The sequence below is a fragment of the Stenella coeruleoalba genome (genome assembly GCF_951394435.1).
Source record: "Stenella coeruleoalba genome assembly, chromosome: 2".
Lineage (NCBI taxonomy): Eukaryota > Metazoa > Chordata > Mammalia > Artiodactyla > Delphinidae > Stenella > Stenella coeruleoalba.
The window spans coordinates 9,677,495-9,694,743 of record NC_137147.1 but is presented as its reverse complement, the minus strand read 5'-3'; the positions used below and the strand labels follow the sequence as shown (position 1 = coordinate 9,694,743).

Sequence of the window (17,249 nt, the reverse complement as noted above, 5' to 3'; positions counted from 1 at the left end):
CCCTCCAGGGCTGGCTTGTCTGTTACAAGCAGGAGGACTTGGCCTGGAGGGCTGAGTTTGAGCAGCTCTGGATTTGGAGTGGGGGACGCAGGAGCTGCTGAGGATCCAGGGCAGAAGTTGTTGGTGAAGGTGAGGGATGTGGGTGGTACCAGACCGGTGTGGACTGACACCCAGCTCCTCAGGACTATGACACCTCACACAGATCATCTAACCTCTTTGAAAAGGTTTCCACCCCGGAAAGTGGCAGAACCGCCCCCCCCCCGCCCCCACCGAGGGTAGTTGTACGGATTAAACGAAATGATTGCTCTGAGGAGTCTGCCTCTGCAACACGGCTCTGAGCTGGACGGGGCAGCCTCAGGAGTCACCGACAGATGGGAGGTCCCACAGGAGCACATCGCTCAGCAAGACCAGCCCAGGGTTAATCACACCAGTTCCAGGCTACAGGGTCAAGGACCTGCAAGCGCTCAGCGCCCAGAGCCCTCCAAGGCTCGGAGGAACGCACACCCTCCTTGCCGCCCCCTGGTTTAACTGGTCCATTTCCCCCTGCGCCCGCTGGGATGTTGGATTCTGTTTTTTAACAGCCAGAAATAAAGTCAGGCCCAGGCTGACGCACTCCCCAGTCTGCCCCTGCAGAGGTGGGGGGGGGGGTGGATTTAAGAGTCCCAGACAAGCCTGCAAGAAGATGCAGGCCTAGGGTTACTATGGCAACGACACCACTGGGGTGATGTGTGAAAGTCAAGCCCTGGTGTGAAAAGGGGGAGAAAAGGGGGGCAGTCACCCCCCAGTTTAGCCTTGAGGGTGATGCCTCCTTATTTTGCTTGAGCTCATCCCTCCCCTGCTCAGAAGGACTCAATGGCTCCCTATTGCCTACAGGATAAAGTTCAAACTCCTCTAACTGCAGTCAAGGTCCTCCCTGAGCTGGTCCCTGCCTGCCTCTCCTGCCCCAGCCCCTCCTCTTGCTCTCATGTACCCCATGACTGCAGTCACGGAAACTCTTGCTGTCTTTCCAGGTTGCCCATAGCTTCCCACCTTCGGGCCTCTGGTCCCCACAGATCCCTATCACCCAGAATTCTCCCTTCCCCATCCCTGAGAGTCTACCAGGATTTCCAACACATGCCTCCTCCCCTCCCTAAGGCAGACTGTCATCCTACCATCAGACATGATTGGCTGACATTAATCTCTGCCCCGCATCCTGGCCAACCCTCGTCCCTCTTAGAAGGAACATCTCAGAGGCAGGACCCTGTTCACCCTGCATTCTCTTCACTCACCCCAGGAACTGGCCTCAGCGCTGATCGTATGGTCTGGCATGTGGCTGAGGCCCAACCAATAGTTGGTGATTGAATGAATGAATGAATGAATGAATGGAAAAGGCTGTGCCCTGAGCAAGGTCCTCGAGCTATTTGTTCTGCATCACCACCCCCTGACACATCCCCGGAATTGATTGGGTAAATATTTAGTCCAGCTTCTCAGATTTCAAAATGCCCTTTTGGAGCATTAAAAAAAGAGATCTACGGGTCTGTGTGTGACCTATGATTTACCTTTTGGGAGGCACGCTCACTTCTTTGGGACCGGGTGGGTATGCTAGCGATTTCTGTCATTCTCCTCTGGCAGGAAAGGCGAAATCTTTTTTGTACTTTGTGATGGGAGGGCAGAGGGAGGCAAGTGAGTGTCATGAGGAGTGTCATCGTGGAGCCTGGGGGACCCAGGTGCCAGTGCAGGGACGAATTTCATGGCCCTCGTAAGCAGGTGTGGAGAGAAGCATCATGGGTTCATTTAGTTATTCATTCTCTCACTCAACGAAGAGTTACTGAGTGGAGATTGGCCACGAGCCAGGAAGCCAGAGGGATTTCCGCAGTGGAGGAAGAGGAACTTGAAATTTGGGGTGAGACAGAAAGCCTGCAGCTCCAGCTTCTCCGTTACCTGTGCTGAGGGGCTAGCTCTTACCTCTCCAGATCTCAGTTTCTGCACCTGTAAGTGGGCGTGTAATCCCACAGCAGCTGCAGCAGTGGGCGGCGGGGTGGTGGATGCACGTGGGATCCGCAGAAGATACAGGCCTGGGAGCCCCTATCTCTGACTGAGCGTGTGAACGTGTGAACATGTGAAAGGCAGGAGGGTGTCTGCTTCATCCCTGGCTGCCTGGGAAGGTGAGGAGTCCTTTTCTGAGACAGAGCAGGTCTGAGACTAATGGATTCCAAGCTCTGTGCACCTGCAATGAGCGAGGCACAGTGACAAGCTCTTTCCAGGAGTTACCAAGAGGCCACAGAGCATCTGAGCGTAGAACCTGGACTTTGGAGTCAGAATGCCTGTGTTTGAACCTGGAATCTACCAATCACTGAGTATACTAGTTGGTTAGTGTATTAGTTTTGCTCTAACAGAGGACCACATCTGAGTGGTTTAACAACAGAAATGTACCGTTCCACTCTTCTGAAGGCCAGAAGACCAAGATCAAGGTGATGGCAGAGTTGACTCCTTCTGAGGCTGTGAGGGAGCATCTGTCCCAGGCCTCTCCCCTGGATTCTGGGGGTTTGCTGGTCATCTTTGGTGTTCCTTGGCTTCTAGATCTCTGCCTTCATATTCACATGGCGTTCTCCCTGTGTGTGTGTCTCTGTCCAGATTTCCCCCTTTTATAAGGACATCAGTCTTATTGGATTGAGCACCCACCCTAGTTCAGTGTGACCTCATCTGAACTAATTACAGCAGCAATGACCCTATTTCCAAATAAGGTCACATGCTGAGATACTGGTGGTTAAGTCTTCAATTCTGGGGGGACACAGTTGAACCCATGACACAGTGTGGGACTTGGGCCATCCCTCTGTGCCTCAGTTCCCTCACCTGTAAAATGGAGATGATGCTACCTAACACATAAGCCTACTGTAGATTCTGGATGAGGTTCTGTATGTAAAGCACACATCTTTGCTGTTCCACAAATGTTCGCTATTGTTATTTCATTTTATATTTTATCACAACTCTCCTCTAAAGCAGGGTCACAACTTCACATGCCTGCCAGAGCTGGTAGGTCACCTGAACAGGTAAAGCGGGCTGACGGTGGTGGGGACCAGGCAGGCGGAATAGTAAGAGCCCCCACTGAAAGGCATTTCTGTTCCACATTGTCACACACACACTCAGGGGGGTGACAGAACCCAACTCTGCCCAGGGTGAAGCTCGCCTATTGGGAATTGTGCTCTCTGTTGCTCTTGATGTCAATGGAAAAATAAATCTAGCATGACTTACCAGGTCCTTTAAATTCCCATATTCTGGCCACTGGCCCATCTTACTCTCTCACCCCAGTTGTCATGGACTGAATTGTGTCCTCTGAAACTTCATATATTGAAGCCTGAACCCCCAACATGATTGTATTTGGAGGAAGGGCCTTTAGGGAAGTAATCAAAGTTCAATGAGGTCATAAGGATGGGGCCCTAATCCCACTGAACTAGTATCCTTATAAGAGGAAGAGACACCAGAGCTTGCTTCTCCTCCCTCTCTTTCTGTCTCCCCCTCTTTCTCTGTCCCCCCATATGTACACAGAAGAGGTTGTGTGAGGATTCAGCAAGAAGGCACCATCTACAAGCCAGGAAGACAGATCTAACCAGAAATTAACCCTGCCATCACCTTGATCTTGGACTTCCAGCCTCCAGAACTGTGAGAAACACATTTCTGCCGTTTAAGCCTTTCAGTTTGTAGTATTTTGTTCTGGCAGCCAGAGCAGACTAATCCAGGCCCTGAGACACCCTCAAAACTTCTCCAAATGGACCCATTCCCAGCCCCCATTCCTTCAGAACCCTGCCGAGTGACAATAGGCAGTCAGGGTTTGCCCCGTTCCCCAAATTCTCAAGATAGTCCTTAAAATGTAAGGACTGGGACGTGGTACATGGGCTGTCTCCACGGACAGGCACACGGGCTGGAGAAGGCCTTCAGCATCTGCTTAGTCCCATCTTTCCCACATAGTTTCCTCGGGAACCTGTTTGGGAGTATTACACTAGTTTCCTGTTGCTGCTGTAACCAATTATGACACACTTAGTGGCTTAAAGCAACACAAATGTATTCTCTTACAGTTCTGGAGGTCAGAAGTCCAAACGGGTTTCTGGGCCAACATCAAGATGTTGGCAGGGTTTGCTTTTGGAGTGCTTTGGCCCACGGCCTCTCATCACATTGTTTTTCTCCTCCAGCTTTCCTGATCACATCGCCTCCTCTGACTCTGATCTCCCACCCCTCTCTCTCACTCTCTCCTCTCTCTCTTTCTCTCATAAGGAAGGACCCTTGTGGTTACGTTTAGGACCCACCTGGGAAATCCATAATACCCCCCCCATTTCAAGATCCTTAACTCAATCACATCTGCAAATCCCTCTTGTTATATAAGGTCACAGTCACAGGTTCTGAGTATTAGGATGTGAATATCTTTGGGGGACTTCTATCCATCCTACTATAGGTAGGCAACACTGATTCCCTCCGTATAGAACATAGTTTAGGAATCTCTAGACTATGAGATGAAGGATTTTTGCTTATGTCACATGGCACAATGGACAGAAAGCAAAACCTGGACAGAAGGGACCTAGCTCCTCCTTGTTAATGCCTCTCCCTATTAGCTGTGTACTTTTGGGCTGATCACCTAACCTCTCTCAGCTTCTGTCTTCTCACGGATTCCATGGGGATGCTGGTGCCCATCATCTAGCGCGTTGCAAGGGCAGAGAGCACAAAGCAAGCACCTGATGCCTGGTAGTGACTGTGCTTATCTCTAGGTTGAGATAAAGTTCAGTATTATGCCCTTTGCAGGGTGGTTGTAAGGACTAAAAGACGTAATGGGCCATAACTGGGCCCGGAATCAGGGAGCGAGAAGGGGGACATCTCAGAGGTTGTAGAGCGACCCTGGTTGCTGAGCGCCAGGATCGCTTCCTTTTGGTAACGCCTGGCCTTCTGTTTCCTCCACCAACTCCACACGCGACAGTCACCCACACAACCTCTGGGTCATGGCCACACACTGGATACCCCGGTATTAGGAAGCCCCAGGCATGGGGACCTTGGAAATGAAACAAGGGTTGAGCCAACACCCTAGCACTTGGAAATGTTCTTGAAAGTGTGGGGCTGAGTTTTGAAGCCCCAATTTCAAGGTAGAAAAGGACAGTCCAAGTGAGCCCACAGAAATCCTGGAGACAGACCTTTGCATAGGGAAGAGCCCTGGCCTTGGAGACAGCGACCTGGGCACTCAGCCCCGCTCTGTCCCTAACTGATGCACATCTCTGAAAAGTTCCGTTATCTCTCTGAGCCTCGGTTCAGTTATGAATGCAATGAGAGGGGTGGATACAGTGATCCCTCATCTCAGCCATTGTGAGACCCTCTCAATCCATCTAATTTCCACCGGGATCTGGCGACAGGGGTCCATGAATCTAGTAAGCACACAAGACTTTGAAGAGCTTGGGTCCTCACTCCTCCAGATCTGCAGCAAATTGGCTGCAGGAAACAAAAGGATCAGCCCGGAGGAAGGGAGGAGGTTTGAGAGGATGTCTCCTTTCCTGCGTCTGGACCAGCCGGCAGCTGGTCACCTGTCCATCCTGGTCTGCCTGGGATGCTCGTGCCATTGCTGGCAGGTGGTGGCTGGTGTAGGGCTTTCGGGGCAATGACGAGATGGCCCTGGTCAGAGCTCAGATGGCTTTGGCTTGGTAGGCCTAGAAGCCCTGCCAGGATAGGACAGGGCGAGGCTGGCTGGGGCGGGGCCACGGGAGGGGCGGAGTCAGGGCCCTGCTCTAGTCAGTGACAGATGCTGGCTCCAGTCCAGCCAGCCCTCCGCTCTTTACCGAGCCCAACCGACCGTCGCCTCTGCTGTGTCCACGCTCGGCCACTGGACAGAGTAAGTACAGGCACAGTGGATGGAGGGCCGTGGGCTCAGGGCCGAGGAATGGACTCTGGAGTTACGGGATTTGGAGGGCTTAGAAACTTTGGAGGTGCCCCAGGGTGAGCAGGACACAGTGGTGGGGAGGGAGCCAGGGCCTCTGGAGCAGAGAAGTGGGGGACACCCCGCCCCTTGCTGTGTGGTCTTGGGCACTAAATCTGGTTGAGCCTCAGCTTCCTCGTGGATAAGATGCAAATGATTGCACCCCTTGCATGGTGTGACTGTGAAGAGCACATCTGGTGTGTGTGGAGGCATTTTTAGTTGTCATAACTGGGGCGCGGGGGCTGCTATTGGCTTCCAGAGAGTAGAGGCCAGGGATGCTGCTGAACACCCCGCGATGCACAGGACAGCCCCCACCACAGAGAATGATCTAGCTCCAAATGCCAGCAGCGCTGAGAAACCCTGAACGGGGACAAAATGTCTGGTACCCAGGACGTGCTCGGTCAACCACCGCGTCTACTCTTTTTTGTGCCTGGAACCTTGGACCTTTAGAAACCAGGGAAAACGTTCAAATATAATCTGTTTCCCTGAGATAAGGCTGCCCTGCCCAGAGGCTGCTACCCAGAGTGGTTGTCAGAGTTCCAGATGCCATTTCGCCTTTTGTTAGATAAACAAAATATGGATGTGAAGTGAGTGAAATTTTCAGTTTTTCTAAGGATGGGGCTTTTGGCATGAAATGCAACAATAAAAGGAAAACTGCTCCCCCGGGCCAACATCCTTATTGACAGATCCAGAAACTGCAGCTTGAAGAATAAAGGGGGCGGGAGGGAACTTTGGGAGGTGATGGATGTGTTCAGGCGTTGATGGTGGTGATGGTTTCATGGATGTGTACTTCTCTCCAAACTCATCGAGTTGTCTACATTAAATATGTACAGGTTTTGGGGTGTCAGTCCAGCCTCAATAAAGTGGTTTTAAAAAAGAAAGAGAAAGGAAACTGAAGCTGAGCTATTCAAGGTCAGCTGAGTTATTCAAGGTCAGCTGGCATGTTAGCCCCAGGGCCACGAGGGCTCAGCCCGGGACGCCCAGCCTGGCTCATTCCCAAAACTCGGTGGCCAGCGTGTGGTCTAACACCTCCGAACTACAGAGAAGGAGACAGGGTCCATTCATCCATCCACTCATCCATTCATTCACAGGGGTGTCTGAGCATCACCCCTTGACTGAAAGTGTCACGGCGGGACCAGCACAGATGCGGGTCCTCTCTTACAAGCACATGTTCTAGTGGGGGAGAGGCCGGAACAAGAGGGGTCAACAGCACACGCATACGTAATTGCACTTCTGTAGCTGATGGAGCCATGAGAGAAACAATCAAAGGGGCTGTTATAGAGAATAACGGCGGAGAGGGCGTGGTCACGTGTGGACAAGGTACCACCAAGAAGTGACAGTTAAGTGGAGGCCTGGACTCAGGGAGAAACTGGTCCTTGTGAGAAAGGTGGAGAAAGGGCTCCAGGAGGGAGAGCAGAGTGTGCAAGCGCCCATGGCTGGGATGGGGCTTCTGTGTTAGGAATTGAAAAAGAAGAAGTGTGCCCTGGGAGACAGAGCTGGTCACGTGAGGCTGGGGACAGCAAGACAGAGCCCGACTGCACGCATCCTCATGGGGTATCGTGCAAATCAGAGTTTGGTTCTACCAAGCCACTGGGCAGCAAGAATGTTCTTAGGCAGGGGAGTGGCTTGACCATGTTTGTGATTGAAGGGGATTCTTTCAGAATGTACTTATGTATGTAGAATGGCTCTCAGGCCCAGGAGAAGTGGGGTCCAGGTGAAAGAAAAAAAAAAGGCTTCCATTAGGATGGTGGCAGGGAAAATTGGGAGAGGCAGGCAGATTCGGAGCTAGAAACTGGCAAGCCTTGCTGATAGTCTGGAGATGGGGAGGGAGTCCCCATCCTAGGAAAGTCCCCCAGGTCACTGATTCCAGGAAGCTCTGCCCCCTGGTCTATAGGATCCAGGGGAAGTTGTGATTTTGTCTTTTGCTCTCTGCCTGGGCTCCACATCTTGTATCTATCTCCTTGCGTAATTAGCAGGTAGTGGACAGACCCTTCTGAGCTGCACACCTCCCATGGCTGAGTCCAAAGTCTACCTCAGTGGGACTTTGTTGCCTAACATTTGGAATACACGCCAGCAGATTCTGGGTCTGGATGGTGGGGGACCAGGGGAAGGACTGCCCGGGGCCTGCCTACTCCATGCCCACCCTCTGTCGCCGCAAGTCCCTTTGGCCTGGGATGCCAGATAAAACTGATCGATCTGCTCTCTTCCCTCTGACACGCGGGAGCATCTCTGCAGACACACTGGCGTCAGGGGCCCAGGCGAGGGTCAGCCAGGCCAGGCTCTGCCGGCCCGCTGAGAGGGCTGGTGTCCTGAGAGCCAGGCTCACAGAGCCTGGAGCAGACTCTCCACCGGCTCAAAGCTGGCACAAAACTCTGTAAGCTGTATATTTGTACCAGACGCCCAGGAGTGTAATGGCAAAGACTGGGCTTAGAAACTAGGAAACCTGAAACGAGCACCCCTGGGCCTCCATTTTCTCAGAAGTAACCTCTCTGACCCTCTGTTTCCTCTTCCGTACAGTTGTGACAAGGACACCAACTCCATGTTGCTGTGGAGGAGTGTAAATGAGCTAATTCGTGTGAACAGGTTGGGGGAGACCCAGGGATACTCACCAGCAGCCACAGAGGAGGGGGAACAATGTGTCATTCCTCAAAGCCATAAAAGGCAGCCAAGAGGCAGCGTGTACACCAGTCAGAAGAATCTGGATCTTAACCTGGTTCCATCACTCACTGGCTGGGACAAGCTTTTCCATTTTGCTAAGCCTCAGTTTATTTGGCTGTAAAATGGGGCTAATAACACTTTTGGTAAAGATGAAATGCAGTAATATTTATAGAGTGTCTAACAGGTCCTTAATAAACAGTGGATTCAATAAGAGGGAGAGAGAGAGAGCTAAATGGAGCAAGGTTTTCTGGGTCCCAAACCTGCAGCCCAGGGGAGCCAGAGGGAAGCTGAGCCCTTGCTCTCTACGGGGACTCATGGGGCGTTCAGAGAAGTGGCTCTGGCCCATCAGATCGCTGGTGTTTCAGGGGGGTCAGGCAGTGGTGGAGCCACGGCACCAGACCTCTAGGTTTTTATGAAGAAACTGAAGCCTGAGAGGGGAAGGGCCTGGCTCAAGGTCACCAGGCTGCAGGGGTGGGAGGATGGGAGACTGGAACTCTCACTCCTGCTCCCCCGCCAGCTGCCCCTGGGCTCCGTCTAAGCAGAAAACTCCTCTGCGATCTGTAGCTATTCTTTGAAAGTATTTCTTTTAGGGTAATTATCAGCTCGGTGTTAATCTGTGTCTGGGAGCTGGGGGGTTGGTGAGCTGAACTGCTTCTTCAGCAGCTTCCTGCTACATTGATGATTCTAACACTCCGCACGCTAAAGGACACAGAGATCACACCACCCACCCATGTCCTTTACAGACCTCCGTGAAGGCAAGTCTCAAAGTGGGAACAAAAAGGGAGTGTCAGCATGGGAAGCCTGTTTCTTAATTCTCTGCAGAGCAGGGGCTATCGGTGGTGACCGTGGAGGCCAAGAATACAGGATCCGGAGGCTGTGATACAGAGGAGGGGGACCAGGGATCTGGGGGAGCTAAACGGTGTGGCGGTTCAGAGCATGAGTTGTGAGGGTCAGAACTAGGTCTGAACCCTAGTAGCTTTGCCACTACTAGCAAGCAAGTCATCCTCTCTGAGCCTCAGATGACCCGTCTGTAAAATGGAGCCAGTGACAGAACCTGCCTCCGTGGGCGGGTGAGAGGCTATAGCAGTTGATATATGTCAAGACAGTGCAGCACCCAGCAGTGGCGGGTGCTGGCGATGCACTCGGGCCTCCCACGGGCATGGGGACTGCTCGGGCCGCTATATTTGGTTCAGGGTACCTGGAGGTTCTGCAGACAGAATCGTCTAAATGAAGTTCCTTTGTGGGCTCAGGTGCAGTTGGGAGGCCAGGGGTGGTGAGCATGACTTGCTTGAGTCTGTCAATTTCATTCAGACAAAGACGGCCAGGACTGCCGATCCCCGAGCTCCCTGGTGTCCCCCATGCCAGCCACGTCCAATGCAGCTCTTTGGGGCTCTTTGCAGTTTGGTTTTGCGTGGGTCTGTGACTCTGTGTCTGTGCTCGCCCTGGGCCTGGGGCACCTGATGACACGGTGTCCACCGGGAGATGCACGCCAAGCGCGAGGTCTCATCAGGGGTCAGTCAGGCCACCGTGGGAATTAGTTGTCCAGCCGCCACCAGGCTGCTACGAGAGTGTGTGTGTGAAAGCATGTACCCCACGGTACAGCTGGGGAAACGGGGGTCTCGGGTGGGGCTCTGGCCAGTCGCTGCCACACCGCAACTCACACCTGGACAGCATGTCTGCACTGGGCACTGCTCCAAGCACGTTACGTATGTGGGTCATTAAAGCCCCAGCCGCTGGTGGAGGTTCGGTCACGACCTCCATTGTACAGGTGGGGCAGTGGCATGGGTGTAACCGACTTGTACCACATCACACTTTGGAGGAAGCAGTGGGACTGGGACTTGAACCCCAGCTGCTGGGCTGCAGAGTCTCTGCACTGTTCACGGGGGTGGAAGGAGGGCTTTAGGAGGCCCGGGCCCAGGAAGGATTTCTGGATGCAGAGGAGGGGTCTAGGAAGGTGGTCATGCGAGAGACTGTGGGCGGAGGACAAGGCCAGAATGATGCAGGAGCCCCCAGGGCCCACCCGAGAGGCTGTAGACAGACAAAAGGAAACTGAGGGGCTCCTCACCTGGGGGAGACACGGAAGAAGAGATGCCTGGGGGCTCAGACAACACACATTTATGGTCTCACAGTCCTGGAGGCTGGAAGTCCAAGGTCAGCAGGGCTGGTTCCTCCTAGGGCTTCTCTCCTCGGCTTGTACGTGAATGTCTCCTCCTCCCTGTGCCCTCACATTCCTCACGTGGTCGCCCCTCAGTCTGTGTGTGTCTGTGTCCTAGTGCCCTCTTCTTATGAGGACACCAGCCACATTGCATCAGGGCCCGCTCGACCTCGTTTTAACTTAATTACTTCTTGAAAGGCCCTGTCTCCAAATACAGTCACATTCTGAGGTACAGCGGGTTAGGACTTCAATGAATGGATTTGGGGGACACAATTCAGCCCATCACAGATGAGAAGGGAAGTTGGGGGGCTCACGTTAAGAGGGCGGAATTTCCTCAAGGGGGGAAGGTGCCTCTGATGACGGACAAGGATGGCTTTGAGGGGTCCTGGAGCAGCCCCTGGGGAAGCCCCTGGGGAAGTTCACTGATGAACCACAGGAGGCTGGCACGCTAGCCACCACGCCATGGAGTAGGTGCTCCAAAAGCACAGGGACGAATCCAGCAGTGTGGCAGGGGCCACGGCTCAAGGCCCTGAGCTCAGACAAGGACACGAGGTCTTGCAAATGCTACACCCAGGGAAGGAAGTGAGGGTTAGGGGCCATGCATGGAAACAGGCTGCCAGGTCCCGGTAACCTCAGGGACGGTAACCCGGCCGAACACGGGAGAACCCTCCGCCCCACGGCCCATCCCCCTGTGACGCGTACCTCGACGTGGGTGAGGGAGGCTTCTCGCCTTGGGGGCCAGTCCCCACGTGGGATCTCTCCCCTCCGCCTGGTGCCTGCTCTCCCCACCCACCGATGCCCATGTCCTCGAGTCTCTGTGCTGCAGTCCCTCCCGCGCTACCTAAACGCTCACTCGCAGCCTCTCCGGTTCAGCATCGCCCTTTGAGGCTGCTGGTTGATGGTGCCGCCTCCCGGAATGGCAGCCTTGCTTGTGACCTGCCCACCCTCCCTTTCAGGCCTGGGCAGCCACGATGCGGCTCCCTTTACTCCTGTGCCTGGTACTCCTGAGCCCGCGGATGGCCGCCCTGCGCCGACCCCAGAAGAAGAGAGTTCAGGAGCTGTCGCCCGCAGTCGCCACGGTGGCCCCTGGCAGCCGGGACTTTGTCTTCGACCTCTACAGGGCCTTGGCCGCAGCTGCCCCCGACCAGAACATCTTCTTCTCCCCTCTGAGCATCTCCGTGAGCCTGGCCATGCTCTCCCTGGGGGCGCGGTGCAACACGAAGGCGCAGGTCCTGGCGGGCCTGGGCCTCAGCCCCCAGGAGGGCCAGGAGGAGGAGCTCCACAGCGCCTCCCAGAGGCTGCTGTGGGAGCTCGAGCGGCCCAGGGACGGCCTCCAGCTGAGCCTCGGCAACGCCCTGTTCACCAAGCCCGCCGTGCCCATGGAGGAGGCCTTCCTGGGCGCCATAAGGACGCTGTACCTGGCAGACACTTTCCCCACCGACTTTGAGGACCCTGAAGGGGCCCAGAAGCAGATCAATGATTACGTGGCAAAGCAAACGAAAGGCAAGATTGTGGACTTGGTTAAGGGCCTGGATGGCACTGAGGTCATGGTCATAGTGAATTACATTTTCTTTAAAGGTAAGGCCCTGAGCTTTCTCTTTTAAGATGCTTTTGTCAAAAAACAAAACCAAGCCAATTCCCACACACATGAAAGAGTGGGAGTGGATTTATTCTTTTCTGATCCCTGTTGATAGACTGAAGCCAACAGCAGCTGGGTGAGACAGTGTCTTCTTACTGCATAAGGTGGAGTGAAAGTCCCCGGATGCTGTTTCCTCCACTGGGGAAGAGCTGGTTCCTGGTCGTGCCCCTGGGGGCACTTAAAGCAACAGCTTCCACAGAGGCTCTGAAGCCTGAGTTTTTCAAGGCCACGATGCCAGAGAAACTGACAGCATGGCTACTCAGGGCAGGACTGTGGGCCTTAGAAGGGCCTGAGAGGGCATTTCCCAGATGCTCTCTTGTACCCATATCCTCCTAGGGGCTGTTTCCTCAACCGAGAAATCCTGGAACAAGAGCCTGTTCCCCTGAACAGTCCTCTCCCCCCTCCCCAAGAGCTGACCCCCCCATCTTTATCTCCCTGGCATTGCTTGTAAATATCCCTACTCATCTCAGCTTGTACACCTGCTTCTCCTTCTAGATACTGAGCCGCTGAGCACCCTGCGCGGGGCCTGCTGGGGATGGGGGAGGGGCAGGGAGGGAAAAGGATAGAGGAAAATAGTTAAACTGTTAACCAAGCGCCCCTCTTCCCGTGGTCACAGATGGTGAGTATCAGGCTTGGGCTCTAAGATTTCTTGTCCCCTGGTCCAGGGCTAGGCTGCAGAGGACAGCTGTGAAATAATCTAAGTGGGGCATGCGGGAGGGATCTATATTTGATCACTAGTAAGAAAATGGAAACAATTACTTGTCCCACTTTGAACAAAATGTCCCAAGCAGACAAAGCAAGAAGCATAATCACAGACTTCTCAGCAGGAAAAATCATGTTTTTGCAGGAACCTTTCCAACCTTTCTCCCAAACCCAGATTGAGATCAAATATTGGGAAAAGACGGAAAAAGAGAATAGCTCACCCAGATATAGTGTAGCTTTGTCAGCCATACATATTAGTTACCCTTTTCACTGGGATGTTTGACCTTGAGTAGAAACATCAGAGATTCAGACAAACGACATTAGGGGTGAAGGGTCTCTGAAGACACGAAAACCAACCTCCTTGTTTTGCAAATGTGGAAATAAAGCCCCACAAAACGTTCAAGCCTGTCCCCCGAATTAGGAAGTGGCTTGTCTTTATATTCAAGACGTTTGGCAGTCACTTCTGCCCATAAGACTGCTCCAAAGAGGATGCTGTCTGTTTGGTAGGTTTAGTGTCTGCACACTTTTCATTGGCAGCTGAGAATGTTTAATTCCTTTTCCATTTTAATCTTTAGCTAAGTGGGAGACAAGCTTCAACCGCAAAAGCACCCACGAGCAGGACTTCCACGTGACCTCGGAGACGGTGGTGCGGGTACCCATGATGAAACGAGAGGATCAGTTTTACTACCTCCTGGACCGAAACCTCTCCTGCAGGGTGGTAGGGGTCCCCTACCAAGGGAACGCCACCGCCTTCTTCATTCTCCCCCGTGAGGGCGGGATGGGACAGGTGGAAAATGGCCTGACAGAGAAAACACTGAGGAAGTGGCTCAAGATGCCCATGAAGAGGTATTCTTCACACTATTCCAGGGCCAGCCTGCTGCTGCACACCTGCAGGGCCTCACGGCAGTGGTGGGAGAACTCACCTGGCCGGGGAGCCGCCTCCCAGCCCAGAGGCATCATGTGAAGTCCCAGCCCTCTGGCCTGACCCAGATAGAGGGACCAGGGCTGGAAGCTGGGTTTTCTGGCAGGGCCGTCAGAGTGGGCAGTGACCTCTGGGGGCAGCCCAGGTCCAAGTGTAGAGTAGGATGGGTTCCATTGTAGGCAGCGTGCTGGAGGAGCATTATGAAACCAAGAGGAGATGGCAGGAATGTGAGCTCAGGGAGCCAGTGCTCTGGGAGGGTCCAAGAAAGGTCTTCTCTTTCCAGGCAGCTTGAGCTTCACCTACCCAAGTTCTCCATTGAGGGCTCCTATCAGCTGGAGAAAGTCCTCCCCAAGCTGGGGATCAGAGATGTCTTCACCTCCTATGCTGACCTGACCGGCATCTCCAACCATTCCAACATCCAGGTGTCTGAGGTGAGCCCAGAAGCTCCTGAGCACCTGCTTTCAGAAATTCCTATCCTATCCTATCGTATCCTATCCTATCGTATCCTATCCTATCGTATCCTATCCTATCCTATCCTATCCTATCTTATCCTATCCTATCCTATCTTATTCTATCCTATCTTATCCTATCCTATCCTATTCTATCCTATCCTATCCTATCCTATCTTATCCTATCCTATCTTATCCTACCCTATCTTATCCTATCCTATCCTACCCTACCTTATCCTATCCTACCTTATCCTATCCTATCCTATCCTATCTTATCCTATCCTATCCTATCCTATCCTATCCTATCTTATCCTATTCTATCCTATCCTATCTTATCCTATCCTATCCTGTCTTATCCTATCCTATCTTATCCTATCCTATCCTATCCTATCTTATCCTATCCTATCCTATCCTATCCTATCCTATCCTATCTTATCCTATCCTATCTTATCCTATCCTATCTTATCCTATTCTATCCTATCCTATCTTATCCTATCCTATCCTACCTTATCCTATCTTATCTTATCCTATCCTACCTTATCCTACCCTATCTTATCCTATCCTATCCTACCTTATCCTATCCTATCTTATCCTATCCTATCCTATCCTATCCTATCTTATCCTATCCTATCCTATCCTATCCTATCCTATCTTATCCTATCCTATCTTATCCTATCCTATCTTATCCTATTCTATCCTATCCTATCTTATCCTATCCTATCCTACCTTATCCTATCTTATCTTATCCTATCCTACCTTATCCTACCCTATCTTATCCTATCCTATCCTACCTTATCCTATCCTATCTTATCCTATCCTATCCTATCCTATCCTATCCTATCTTATCCTATCCTATCCTATCCTATCCTATTCCATCCCATTCCTCATTCCAAATCCTTTCTCTCTCTCTCTCCTCTTTTCCCTCAGGAAGCAAAGGTTTCACTTTGCATCTTGTCCTCTGAACAATGGGAAACCCTACCCAGCACCGTGCCTTGGGGGAAGGTGTCTTGTCTGAAGCAATCAAAACTAAGAATTGGATGCTAGCTCCTTCACTCACCAGCTGGTGTGTGAAGGAGCTAGCATCCTCCAGCAATTACTCGACCTCTCTGAGCCTCCTTTCTCTCTATAAACTTGGAGAGTCACACCCTTGCTGCTAGATGCAGTGAGAATTCAATGAAAGACACGCATGCGCTCACCTGTAAGCCGTGGTGCGCAGTAGTTGTTCAATCACATCATCTCCTATCTGCTTCATGGCTCAGGAGCACAGAAACTTTCACAGTGATGCTGCTGGCAGAAACTTGTCCGTTTTCCCCTGATGGCATCTCCCAACCCCTGGTGGCTCGGTGACACCTGATGTCTCCCCTGCAGATGGTTCACAAAGCCATGGTGGAGGTGGACGAGTCGGGAACCCAAGCGGCTGCAGCCACGGGGACAATCTTCATGTTCAGATCTGCCCGGATGAGCTCTCAAAAGGTAGTATTCAACAGGCCCTTTCTGATGCTCATTGTGGAGAACAACAAACACATCCTTTTCCTCGGCAAAGTGACTCGCCCTTGAGATGGGAATTTCTCCTGAAAGGCACGGGCTTCCATAGTGGAAGATGAGGGTGCACTATGGCCATGTATCTGCTGGGAGCTGGTGACATACAGGTTTAATTGACTAATGAGGCTTCCACAAATAATAATAATAACAATAACATTGAAATACTGATGATTGCTTCTTTCCACACGATTGCAAGACGGGTGCTTTGGAGAACATTTGGTTTTGCTCTCACCCTTCATCCATGGAGACTAGCACTGAGATCCAGAGAGGCCACACAGCATGCCAGTGGCAGAGAGAAGCTCAGAATCCAATCCAGGAGGATTGTTCCAGTAGATATTTCCACCAGGAAGCATATTCCCAAGCCTAGTTTCCCACCTGTCTGTAATACCAGCTACCAGTTTGCCATGGTTTGGAAAGGACACTGGAATGGGGGTATGAAGTGGGGCTTCTGTCCCAGCTGTGTGACATTGAGTAATACTGTCGCTCTCTGGACTTCGGTTTCCCCACGTATACAATGAAGGGTCAGGTCAAGGACTGGAGGATCCTTGAAATCATATAAAAAGTGTAGAATGTTCCCCACAAATCAGGTGATTTCAATGCATCCAAGTGCCACCCATCTTTTAAGGAAAGCAGGTGGACGGCAGGGTGGACACGGCCATCCCAGGTTTGTACCGTCCTGTGGGTACATTTACAACCTCGTGGGCTTGGCTGGGGGGGGGGCGAGAATGGAGGCCTGTTGCAAATACTAGAGTATCAGTTGAAGACCCTGATGACTAACTGTGGATTTTAGTGTCAGCAATAACAATAAAGCATTTTGCAAACACTGGGTGTCGTTGTCCTTCTGGAAGTAGCTCTGGGAACAGCAACATTAATAGCTTATGTTCCAGGACTGATGCTAGGCGCTTAATCTGAATGGTTGCACTTACCCCTCACAATATCCTGTACCAGGCAGGCACTCCTCTTATCCCCACTTTACAGATAGGGAAGGTGAGGCTTGTAGAGGACAGGTAATATACCTAGTCACACAGCTCCTTGGTGGTGGAGGCAGGATTTGACCCCAGGAGTGTGGCCCCCGGACCACCCTCTCAGCCCCGGGCTCTGCCACAGAGGAGACATGAGCCAGAAACAGAAGCCCAGGTCAAGTGCATCCGGGCACCAGCTCTCTTGTCATCCAGGTAGGCTCACTCTCCTCCTTCACGAAACCCACCATGCTTCCTTGTCTATCAAATAAAGGGGATTGGACCCTTTCAAGAATC

At 52.3% G+C, this 17,249-nt stretch overlaps 1 protein-coding gene across 2 annotated transcripts; it reads left to right on the top strand.

The window, feature by feature from the left end:
- Positions 1 to 5,764: 5,764 nt before the first annotated feature.
- On the top strand, positions 5,765 to 16,832 carry SERPINA5 (serpin family A member 5). Of its 2 annotated transcripts, none has more exons than XM_079914427.1 (5): positions 5,765 to 5,842; positions 11,696 to 12,317; positions 13,656 to 13,926; positions 14,286 to 14,433; positions 15,820 to 16,831. In XM_079914427.1, exons 2-5 carry the CDS (start codon positions 11,711 to 11,713, stop codon positions 16,006 to 16,008), a joined length of 1,215 nt encoding a protein of 404 aa, XP_079770553.1. In that variant the 5' UTR covers positions 5,765 to 5,842; positions 11,696 to 11,710; the 3' UTR covers positions 16,009 to 16,831. The 2 variants fall into 2 exon arrangements, with proteins under 2 accessions (XP_079770553.1, XP_079770554.1); XM_079914428.1 differs by lacking the exon at positions 5,765 to 5,842 and adding an exon at positions 9,217 to 9,339 and having other exon boundaries at positions 15,820 to 16,832.
- The last annotated feature ends 417 nt before the right edge of the window (positions 16,833 to 17,249 follow it).